The sequence below is a fragment of the Maniola hyperantus genome, chromosome 16 (genome assembly GCF_902806685.2).
Source record: "Maniola hyperantus chromosome 16, iAphHyp1.2, whole genome shotgun sequence".
In the NCBI taxonomy this organism is placed as follows: Eukaryota; Metazoa; Arthropoda; class Insecta; order Lepidoptera; family Nymphalidae; genus Maniola; species Maniola hyperantus.
Window position 1 is genome coordinate 3,869,743 of NC_048551.1, and position 12,925 is coordinate 3,882,667.

At 36.4% G+C, this 12,925-nt stretch overlaps 1 protein-coding gene across 3 annotated transcripts in view; it reads left to right on the top strand.

Moving 5' to 3' along the window:
- The window catches only part of IP3K2 (Inositol 1,4,5-triphosphate kinase 2), a 142,618-nt gene that overhangs the window by 80,433 nt on the left and 49,260 nt on the right, over positions 1 to 12,925 (top strand). The window contains exon 1 of one of the 3 annotated variants that reach the window (XM_034977116.2): positions 5,393 to 6,072. The exons of the other annotated variants lie outside the window; for them this stretch is intronic. Within the exon in view, the coding sequence (XP_034833007.1) occupies positions 5,566 to 6,072 (507 nt within the window). The 5' untranslated portion in view covers positions 5,393 to 5,565. Of the gene's footprint in view, positions 1 to 5,392; positions 6,073 to 12,925 lie in introns of those variants that run through there. 3 annotated transcript variants of the gene reach the window in all.

Genomic DNA, 12,925 nt, shown 5'->3' on the forward strand with positions numbered 1-12,925 from the left:
CGAAAAGAGTTATCGAGTCAACCGGGGACCCGAGAGCTGGCAGCTACCTTGGCCAAAGAATTAGTTTGGCCATCCAAAGGGGTAATGCTGCCAGCATCTTGGGTACAATGCCTCGCTGCGGTGGTCTCGATGAGGTTTTAGATTTAATTTAATTTATTTTAGTTTTAATTTAATATTGTTTTCTTTTTTTTTAGATTTAAGTTTATTAATAGTTTATTTGTTTCCATCTTCTCTTAAAATAAATATAATATGGTATGTACTATGTATGTAATAATACAGTAGGTAGGTACTAGCTGATACCTGTCGGCGTGGATTTAGATTTTAAAAATCCCGTGGAAACTCTTTGATTTTCTTTGCCAAAAATCAAGTCGATTGGTTAAATTAGTTAGGGCGTGAAGGGGGGGACAAACAAGCACACTTTCGCATTTTAATAATAATTATAATATTATAATATTAGAATTTCTTCTTCATATTTAACACACTCAAGGTAACATATAATATTATAAAAGACTAAACTGACTGACTCAACGTGCAAATTAAGCATTCAGATTTTGTCCCCCACTTAGAAAGGGTTTTCAGAAATTTCACCCGGGCGAAATTGGGGTCAGCTTTTAAAAACCACTAGCAACAATTCATTAATCAAGCAAGTCTGTCATCAACTGACAGACAAATTGATATCATAAATGATTATAAACTATCAGATAAAATATGCCCGGAAAATAAAAACACATAAGTATTTATAAATGACGTCAATTATTAAAAAGGCGACGAAATGCCTATAAAACTACATCTCGAAAGAGAAGCTCAATGCCAATCAATTAAGATAATAAGCTTTAATGAATTATTTATGGGGCTTTAATGAATGACGTATTTGAAGCTCCCTTTTTTACCTAAAAGGTGAGAAAGGTCTGCATTACGATTGTCGCCGTTGTTACCGATAAGTGCCCACAGCTGGATATGAGTTTCTGCAAGGAGAAGGATTTTCACAGAACGCGGTCATGTGTATCGTGGCAACTTCCTGCCAGACATCCTTAAACTTTAATGTCTTGGGTGTCTGGCAGGTGGTTGCCACAATACTAAGTGTCTGGCAATACATGACGTGATTTCTAATACTACTCCGAAGAAAATAAAAAAAACTTTATACTTAGCTGAAAGATTTTTTAATATGTTCTTGTTAAGTATCTGTTATCTAGCCAAAGTCAAAGCCACTATGATCCAAACTTCATAATCGCTGATCGTTCCTCTCTTTGTTGGAGACAATGCGCAGAGAATTGGGGAGAGATCGTCCTTCTACCTGATGGAGGTCTTCCAACGCTATGTTTGTAGTTTAGTTGGTTTTTGAGTGTCACCATTTGAGCACCTAGAGACCCCACGTCTATTTGTTCTCCGAACTAGGTATATGCCCGCCCAGTGCTACTTCAGTTCGTTGCATTAGATAGGTTCTTCTAGGGCTCATTGCATTTTCATTTTTAATCACGTAGAGATATTCTGAGCAAGCAATCAAGCTCTCTCCGTAACTAGTAAAATGATTTTGAATTTTCTTATTAGGCCCATAGTTAGCATCCATGTTCCATCGCTAAGTCACGAGCATTCAGGCGCAGGTCTAACAGCAAAAATCTCTTTAAAAAATCTCTAGCGTCTCTAAGATAACTTTGACGTCTATGCACACGCTTGAGCTATGTTAGCAATACAGGTAGCTTCAGCTCCCACTCGTATGCCTAAGCTGCTCCTGGGCCTTTCGTTTGAACCCTAAGCTGCAAAAATTCTCCGCTTTAGCTGCTGAAGAGAAACGGTCGATAAAGCGGTCAGATATTTTTAAGTTGCTATTTACGTCTGTCATAATGTATGGTTACAGCCAAGACTACAGTTTAAAGGCTCATTATTTTTTAAATCTCTTAAGGCATCAAGATTCAAGAGGCAATGATTGCGTGATTACGATTAACGATACAGAATAGTGCGTTTGACCATTTCGTCCGGCCGTTCACATAATTTTATAAACTTTTTGCCATTTACAGGCTCCCTTTTACATTTTATGAGAGAAATATCTCATGTAGTAGAAAAAGATAAAGTTTCTTAAGACACTTTAATAGTAGCTATAACACTTGAATAAATACATTTATAAGTTTTAGTTCTAGAGAAAGCTGCAGTAAGATTTTCTATTCGAAGAAAAAACTAAATAAATTTTACTACAATTTGAAATAGAAATTCTATTTCTTTTAACTTGTTTTATTAAATTAGGCCTAGTAATAGAGATGTCAGATGAATATCAAAGTTATTTATGATGGAAAAAATATAACCATAAAAATACTGAAGAAGCCGGAGGTAAATATACACGTACTTCTAACTAGACGAAGTTAAATATTATGGCACATCAATGTTTTAAGCAGGTATTCAATATTGCACGGTAGACATTAGAAACATGCTGAATTTACCTTATAAGTCAACTTTAATGTCTCAATATAGCACTGTAAAGTCTCCAGCTGTTAATGTCACTTATAAATATTTACTTCTTATATTATGTAATACTAACTTCAACAAAATATTCGTATGTTATGTACCTACTTACTTACTTACTTAAGTGTCTATTAGACGGTAGGTTTTGATGTCAGTTTTGCCACAGTCATTGCTGAGATTGACGTATGTATAACGTACCGCATAGAGCGATAACTGTGTATGCTTGACAGATATGTGGATAATTATCTGCTCTGAGCTCTATCAATCATTCATGAAGCATTGATTGTAAGATGTCGGCTTATGTCGCCTCTTATTCGGGGATTTCGGGGTTAGATTTCAGGAGTTAGGTATGTACGGTTTAAGCAAATAAATATCACTTGTTTTAACGGTGAAGGAAAATGTCTTGAGGAAACCTGCATGCCTGAGAAGTTTCAAAAATGTTCCTAACAGTGTGTGAAGTCTACCAATACACACTTGGACAGCGTAGTGGATTATGGTCATACGCTTATCATACTGGGAGCTTGCCGGCGATGGATTAATGTTGATGATGATGAATGATTGACGGATTTGTCAGATGTAAAACCTATCGTCTAATGGCCGCCTTATAAATTGTATCTAAGTAGATAGGTATCTACTATGTATAGTCCGCGGCAGGTCGAGATGGCAATCCGGAAGTGAACGCCTCGCACACCCGCACAGCCCTGCGCTAACACAGTGCGGGTGACCGCGGGTGACGTACGGGTGTGCGGGGCGTCCACCCGCCTCATACACCGAATGCCATCTCGACCTGTCGCGTACTATTGGTACAATGATTTCGTTGACGCACATCGATGCTAATTTAGAAGTCTGTGTAGAATATTCTTTTGAAAGCTTGTTTAATGTAGGGGTCCGTACCGCAAAATGGAAAACGGAAACCTTACAGGATCATTGTCTGTCAGCTTGTCTGTCTGTGTGTTTTTCACAGAGGCATTATGAAAAGTCAAGCACAGTCGCTCCTAGGTATGACGACTACCAGCCTCCCAAACAAGCCGGATTCCAGAAAGGCGTCAGTACCATAGATCACATCCACACGCGGCGGCAGGTTATACAAAAGAAAAAAAAAAGTAGAATCGTCAATCGACCACTTTGCTTGGCGTTTGTAGACTATGAGAAAGCCTTCGATTCGGTGGAAACTTGGGCCGCATTAAGGTCTTTACAGAGTTAATGCCGGATCGACTATCGGTAGGTATATCTAAGTGCTGAAGTGGTAGTACCAAAACGCCAGCATGTCAGTCCATAACTACGACACCAATCCAATTGCAGCAGGGAGTGCGACGTACTGGGAGATGTTCTAAATCTCCCCGAAGCTCTTTACCGCAGCTTTGGAAGACATCTTTAAGATTCTGGACTGGAACGGACTTAAAAAAATTACAAAAAAATAAATAAAAACCAACTTCAATACCTATTTACAAATACTAAAAATTAAAAAATAATTTAATTTATTACCGAATATACCTACTATGTATAAAAGAGTTAATATAGTTCTATAATAATATTTTTTGGAGCCGGTGCCAATTTAGCTTATTACCTGCGCGAATCGGCTATACTTCATGTTGAGACTCCACAATGGCTGGCACCTCATTGGCACCGACCCCAAAAAATATTATTATAGAACTATTATTATTGACTCTTCTGGTGCGAGGCTTCGGCCGTGGCTAGTTACCACCCTACCGGCAAAGCCGTGCCATCAAGCGATTTAGCGTTCCGGTACGATGCCGTGTAGAAACTAAAGGGGTGTGGGTTTAAATAAAAAAACTGCCATACCCCTTCCAGGTTAGCCCGCTTTCATCTTAGACTGCATTATCACTTACCACCAGGTGAGATTGCAGTCAAGGGCTAACTTATATCTGAATAAAATAAAATAAATAAATATCTTGTATACATAGTATATTCAGTAATAAATAAAATTATTTTTTAATTTTTACTCTTATCCGCTGAGGAGTTCCATTATCTTTTTTTGAAGATGTTCATCAGATATTTACCAAATTTTTATGGCCCCACGTAGAGCGGAGCGAGACCAATAATTAATCTATGGGCATCACATAGGAATAGGAAGTATAAGCTTTAAAAAAAAAAAATCCAAATCGGTCTAGGCGTCTTCGAGTAAATGAGAACCTCCTCCTTTTTTTAAAAGTCGGTTAAAAATGCATGATTCCGAGCGCCTTCTGTTGCTTCTTGATTTTTCTCTCTAACTTCTATTGGCCTCTGAAATCTGATGATTTCTGGAAATAATTAATTTCTTTAATAATTTGAAATATTCATTTATAGGTATCATCATCATCATCATCATGATCAACCATCGCCGGCTCACTACAGAGCACGGGTCTCCTCTCAGAGTGAGAAGGGTTTTGGCCATAGTCTACCACGCTGGCCATGTGCGGATTGGCAGACTTCACACGCCTTTGAGAACATTATGTAGAACTCTCAGGCATGCAGGTTTCCTCACGATGTTTTCCTTTACCGCTAAAGCAAGTGATATTTTAATTACTTAAAAACGCATAGGTATAACGCATAGGAAAAGTTAGAGGTCCGTGCCCAAGATCGAACCCCCGACCTCCGATTGGAAGGCGCATTTATAGGTAGGTATAGGTATCATCTAATAAGGTAAAAATGTTTTTTTAACTGACTTCAAATAAGGAGGCTCTCAATTTGTCGGAATCTTTTTTATACTGTAAATGTGTAAATAACACAAACTCTACGACATAATAATTATTGACGTACGCGGCGTTTACATTTGCGAATTCGAAATTGCACATTAACGAAATTCGTACATTCCTCGTTACATTCACGGTTACGCAAACCTTTGCTATCATTTGCGTATCGCGGTTCGAATGTCGAATACAAAATAAATGCTCACAGTTGAATTTTCTGCGTATAACCGACCCGCGAGTCAGCTCCCGCAAACGCGCAGTCCGTGCGCCGCGCGCTCGACCGACGCCCGCGCCCGGCGCCCTTAGCACGCGTGCAGTCACCCAAAATGTGCTAATAACCTCATAACTGTGAGTCGAAAATGTCGTTGACCCCCTCCCGAATTCCGCCGGGAAGCTTGTGAAGTGATACTTAGGTACAATAATGCCGGAGTGCCCCGAATCTTTTCCTTTCACGATACCCATCATACGGTTCACCATGGAAGACGACAGACCAGCTAATACCGATAGGCAGCAGACGAAGAAGATGTCCTTGCTGACCCCGGTGAAAATAGAAGTCCCGGACACAGGTAGACGGTCGTCTGAACCTACGAGATATTACATTCCACCGCAATGCAATAACAAACTATCACCAAGAACTGCTAGAAAACACGATACCAGAAGGAAATCTAAATCAAGTTCGCGAGGAGATTCCCCTTGTAAAGAGACTTTTGGTCCTAAGCCTTGTAACTGTGAGGAATGTAGAGCAGCGAGTCCTTTGCCTCCTGGGTATGGGCCACCTACAATGTCGCCTGGTTACGACCAAATGAAGAGTTCCTTGTTAGAAGTTCCGTGGACCGAGGACTATACGGAAGCGTCGAGCGATGATCTGAGCTCTGAATGGGATTCCGATGCGCCTGAACCTGTCCCTCCCCCGCGCCCCATACAAAAGGTAATTTCCATAATCCACCTACTTCAATGTTTGTACTGAATAAATTAAGATTATCTACGCTATACAGTTGGCTTTCCGTCGTTGTTGAAGTTAAACATCTTTCACGGGTTTCCAACATATTTAACCAAATTATAGTTTGCTACAAAATATTTGGTAAGTATTTCGCACAAAAGAATTCAAAGTTAACGACGCCAATTTGACTTGCTAATGTTACGAAACGTTCTACAATTTCGAACGTATATTATAAATACCTTATTATAGTCTGACATTTACATAAGTATACTCATTTACACTTTCAGCAACAAAATGAAACATAACTATAATTTTAAACACGAAAAAAAATATAAATGTTGGAAAAGTAGAGGTCTGTAATAATTCAAGAATAGCAAGACTTAAGCAAGAGTATTATTGAGATATAATTTATTATTTTAAAGAGATTCGCTTTTGCAAAGACCTACTTAATATTGCAGGCTTTATAAAAAAATTGAGAGGCAAGCTTAATCCGTAGTGATTGGTCGTTGAAAGAAAAAGTGGACTGATAATAATTAAGAACCAGATCGTGTACTAGAGTTGAGTTATTGAATTGGCTTATAGCATTATCGGTGATAAATTATATTGGCGTTTAATACTAACAATATTAGAAACTAGCCTAGCCGGTATTAAAGATTGGAATGAGGATGTACTCGTAATACTTATGTAGATGTAAAAGGAAAAGCTGACTGACTGACTAATCTATCAACACACAGATCAAACTATTAAACGAATCGGGCTGAAATTTGGAATGCAGATAACTATTATGTCGTAGACATCTGTTAAGAAAGGGTTTTTGAAAATCCAATCTCTAAAGGAGTAAAACAGGGGTCTGAAATTTGTCTAGTCCACGCAGATTAAGTCGCGGGTATAAGCTAGTATTCTATAAATATGTAATAAAAAAACAAACTAACCGACTGACATAATCAATGCCTCTAAACTAATTGGATAGGCTTAAAAGTCATATCATCCATTCCAATATGTCTGCAGAAGTGGATGGCTCTACTAGTTTAGAATCATCAATTCAAATATATTCAGAACTTGTATATACAAGTTATACATGCTAATAATCAGCATAGATATCTCTAGTAATTTCACACTTGTCATAATGGTTCTAAAATATTTAACTAGGTATTAATAAATCTATTTCTTATCAAAGTATTTCACTACCTTAATTATTGTAACAGGTAATATACCGTTCTACATTTTTCGCAATTGCTTTGCACGTAAGGTTTATTCTTATTTTTTTTGTAAAGAATTGCTTCCAACTGTTTAGTTAAGTACAGTGTTGAGTTTATAAGTTATGACTTTTACTCTATTTAGATTATTATCACTCAGTTCTCATATCTATGTGCCCCAAAAACGATGTGCTTATATCTGGTCCTATTAATTACAACGTAGTAGGTATTTTTTTAAATTCTATTTTTAATTTTTAAAACTACTTATATTATAAACTACTATTTTTTAGTGATAAGTTTTTCTGTATGTATAATTGTATATAATAATTTAAATAATAGTATTACAAACTACTTATTAACGATAAGTTATTAGATAATTTGATGTGATTTTAATGTAAATGTTGTAGCCCTAACTACGTAGCTCCTTTTCTTTCATATTTTTATTTGTTTAAGAGCTGCATGATTAACATACGTGAAGAATTTGTTTATTTATTATAATCGTCATTTTATACTAGTTTTATATTATTTTCAACAAGATAACATAGTATATACAATTCCACGTGATCGTTAATGGTAATCGACTTAGTGGCATCAAATACTAGTTTTTTTATTAGAATACTGGTTATCCTCCACAGTCGGCATACTCCGCGCGTATTTATCAAGATTCTTTCTAAGCAAGTTAGCATACGCTTACATCTGTGTCAATGGTAGTTTCTTAAACAGTTACTTGTTCTTCTCAAGGCCAAGTTTGTTTACTTTGAACTCCTGTCAAATGAGTCACGTGTTATTGTATAATTATTATAAAAACTCAATTATTGCTACTGTTTTGTTATTATGTAAGGTTTCGTTAATTTATCCTTATTTGAGTTCCACTCTTATCAAATAATAATCAAAGCACAAATAATCAAGTGTTTATAATGAGTCAATTATTATTTAAGAGTTATAATTTTTCCGCAATAATAAATAATTGGTTGCAATCTGCATTGAAAACTATTTAGGATGTTTTACTATGTAGATAATTTGATGTAGTTAAAAAATTTCAATGAAGTATTCTTGCAATTAGATTTTCTTAATATGGCTTGTTAAGAAACCATAAAAAGAAGTGATTACTTTTAATGAAATATTTTGTGAACGCATGAATATAATTTGAATTCAAATGTTAAATGGAATTTGCCTTGCACTAAAAGCCGGATTGTAATCCAAAAAGTTAAATTCTTATTACTATTCCAATAAGTCAAATATTTAGTAAAGAGAGTTAGAACTTTTTTAAATAAAAGAGCAACTCCTAAAACGCCTTCATTAACCAAAAAACAAAAGATTCACTACTTTTTTTGGAAAGTATCAATAGTGTTATCTTTGTTTTCTATAGATAATGTTACGTTTTCTTTTGATTTGTTTGTTTATTGATCAAGTCTGCTTAGAACACAGATCAGATGACCTGTGGAGTAGGCTGACCGGCTGCAGACAGCAAGATTACCAAGCAAGGCATTACCAGCCTGGTAGATAGTAGTCTTTAATCTACTCGTATTCTATGCACAAATCGATTTAGACGCATATTCATTTATTTCATATCTCAACAATCAACTTTTTTTCACTCTGGAGTCTGGACATATACCATCACAAAAGCGTGCCACCAGACACGTTTCCACGCCTTCCTCATCCTCCCACTTTTCAAAACTCATCGGTCCTAACTGGTGTCCCATGCTGAACTTACCAGTGTGCGGCCTACACTCCAAAATACGTCAGCGGCCACGACTTCTGCAACAAACATAATACTTATGGTCTGCCTATTGCCACTTCAACTTGCTAACCCGTTGGGCTTTTTCAGTCACTTTGGGTCTCCTTTGAATTTCTTCGTTACGGATTTTGTCTCGCTTCGTAGTCTTTGAGCGACTTTGAACTAGTGGACGAGGACATGTGCCACATTCAATTGCCTAAACAAAGTAGAAATGGTTCTGTTATCTATGTCGTCAACCAATAGATGTCCAGAGTATGAGAGAGAGTGTATGTGATCGAATCAGAAATGGGAAGATCTATATAAGATCCAGAGTAACACAGACCAACTATTTTTGCAGCTGAAGTGGCAACGGACGGGACACATAATTCAAAGAACCGCTAGACGTTAGGATTCCAAGGTGCTGGAATGGCGATCTCGATCTTTGAAATTCTCGCCATATGAAATGGTGAAAGAATGGCAGTAGATCACATTTGACTTTCACCACTATTAGGTATGTACCTACTACGTAGGTAGTTAGTGGTAGTCAACAGTGAGTCAAACTGTTCCACTAACCTCTTTTTTCAAGCATCATATGCGTTAGTATTGTCTCGTGTTTGTTTAATTATTATGGTCAATGATCTAGTATTATCTTTCTGGCTAATATAACGAGAAACTTGAGATTTTGTATAAACATTTATCTATACTTATATTATAAAAAGGTAATGTGTGTAAGTTTCTTTGTAGGAAGTAATTTCTGGAACTACTGAACCGATTTTGAAAATTCTTTTACCAATAGAAAGCTACATTCTTCCCAAGTGACATAAGCTATATTTTATTAACAAGCACCCGTGCGAAGCTGGAGCGGTTCGCTAGTTTCAAATAGGTATAAAGACTAGCGCTTAGATGCAATCAGATCAGACCTGCTGGCAAGTGATGATGAAGCTAAAAATGGATCACGCTTGCCTATTCAATTTTGACTCTCTTGATACTAAAATGGAAGGGAAAACTGATTCTCTCTCTATAGGGTTTCTTAAAGTGGGGTCCATGGACCCCTTACCCCACACATGATAATGTGTACTCGGGGTCCGCAGCAGCTCAGTAAATCCTTGTGTGGTAAACTGCCTTGCCTCGTCCCGCGCGCTTTCTGAAGCAGGGTTTTCGGTGCTAGTTTCGCTGTAGTTTCGGTGCTAACACAAAAAATTGCAATCGATTGCACATCGCAGATGACTTGCGCCTTGCGTTGTCAAAAACTATTCCACAATTTAACGTGCTCATTGACGCCAAACAACAACATCCTTCTCTCACTAACTTGAGTTACAGTGAGTTATCATCTGCGGCGTGAAATCGATTGTGATTTTTTCTTTGTAAGTTTGTGTCAGTTATAGTAAATAGAGGAAACTACCACCTATGAACTGATTTCTGAAATTCACGGTTTTTTTCCTGAAACAAGTTTGACAGGGGTCCATGAAATTTTAATATTCTGACAGTGGTCCTTGGATGCCAAAAGTTTAAAAAAACCTGCTCTATACTAAGAAAACATTTACGAAATTTCCAACGAGACTTTTGAAAAACCTGTTTTAGGTTTAAATTAAGTAGGTCACTCGAACTAAGTCCCTGGGTAAAGCTAATCTAATGTATTATTTTTTCAAGTAAGTAAGTATAAATGTAGGTAGGTACTAGGTATAGGCTACTTGTGCTTACGTTTTTGCGTTAGCAATTAAGTATAGTAAGTAGGTACGTAGGTTGGTTTCTGAGGAAAAGGCGTCTGGAAAAGGCGTTATTGAGTTCTATTTTTGCTAGACCGGCTTTTTATTTTTTGATATCATCTGACGCACATTTTTTATATATTATTAGTTAGGCAGCAACTTCAAAAGCTGGTTGGTCTATGTAAAACAAAAAATATTTAAATCTGTAATGCAAAAATGTAACAGTAAAAATCAAACAAAGATTAATTGATCTATACTCGATCGATCTATCGTCGTGATTGGAATAACCAGCCGGAGTCGACAAATTCAATTAATCTTTTTGCTCTCGTATTGATCAAAGAACTTATTTGATTAACTTTTTACTAGCGTGCGTCAGTGAGAGTGACAAAAAGCCTTCAATTATTGCCTTATTTTACTTTATTTAGGGTCCCACTACTTATATTTGAATTTTGAGCATACTTAATGTAATTATAATATGAAATACCAAGGCCACTTTAAGCAATTTTTAATAATTAACATAAATTATTTTTGGCAATTTTTTTAATTAATATAATCTTATGAATATAAGTGAGCATATTATTACGGCTAAACGGCTTTTACGGTTTTCAGCCACTTAGCTTTTTTTTTATAACAAAAGGAACATGTCAAGGTTTGTGCGGAGAAAATACCGACTTTTTATAAATCATTCAAAGTAATTTATGCAACCAAATAATAAAAACATACAAAATATCAACTTTGAAAAGTCGATCGGAATGAATCTATCTCTGGACCTCTTGTTTGTTTTTGGGCAAATGATATAGCATTATCCAAGCATCCCCTAAGACACGGGATTTCCTAGTTTAGGGGTCAGGATTCAAGAGCAATGCACTGTACTGAGTTATTAAATAAATAAATCATTATTTCATTAAGATATTCTAAATTAAAAATTCACACCTTACTTCCAAAAAGTACTTAATACTGATAATTTTATTATTATTAGTTTCACCTACTAGCGACTGGATTTGTTACCTACTTAATTTTCACCTCTTCTTCAATATTCTATCCTGTCCAATATACCGAACATATTATAAAAATTAAATCATAATATTTTTATTTTAAGTAGGCTTACTTTATAGGCTCTTATAAAGTCTCCGCTCTAGTAGGTACCTAGCATCCATTTGGGAGCGTTTAGAGTTTAGTAGGCATCTCTGTAAAATCTCTGATTACAATTCGCATTCAAAATGCTCGCGTGTTATGCATACAATCGGTTATTATGTGAACTATGTATGAATACGTGTAATTATGTATGTGTAATGTGTATGTATACTTATGGTGCACGTAATCAAGCGTAATAGTCAGCTTCCGCGGTTCTGGCTACCGTTGCACTGTATGGGGATTCTCACGGTGACAAACGAATTAATGTATTATGATATCACTATGGGCCTCATAAGAAAGCTCAGTCACTCAGCAGGCGATGGAGAGAGTTATGCTTGGAGTTTCTCTACGTAGGAGAACTAGAGTGACCGAAATAGCTCAACGGGTTGCGAAGCTGAAGTGGCAATGGGCAGGGCACATAGTTCGGAAGAACGATAGACGTTGGGGTCCCACGGTGCTGGAATGGAGACCTCGCACCGGAAGACGCAGCATTGGAAGACTGGGGGGTCTTGGCTTCATAAACAAGTGGTTTCTGCTGTATTTAATTCAGAGAGTAGAGATGTAGACTGTATGTCTTAATGTAGAGTTACGCTGAGGCAACAACAATGACTATGTAGTTCATTGTTGTTGCCTTAGAATTTAGTGTACAGAGCTTATAAAATATTATGTAATTCAAAGAAGGTAGGTATAATCACTTATAAGATAAAATGATTTAGGTGCGTCATAAGATTAACTATATAAATAAAATTACAAAATTGCCCACTATAATAGTTTAATTAATGCTTTAATCAACAAGTACTTGTAATTTTTAAATATTTTGAACTAGAATTCATTTTATGGTCGGATTAGCGTGGGATCTTGAGTTAACACGCTTTCCACCCACTGCTTCGCCAAAAAACCGTTTCAGTTGTTATTTACCGGATATAATTATATTATTTTGTGATAAAGTTCACATTATTAAATCCATAATATTATAATTAATGAGAAAGTGTGTCTGCCTGTCTGTTATCTTTCGGTCCATCTGTTTCACGGTCCATCGTATAGACTACTTTTTGTCCGGGAAAATCAAAGAGTTACAGGGGATTTTT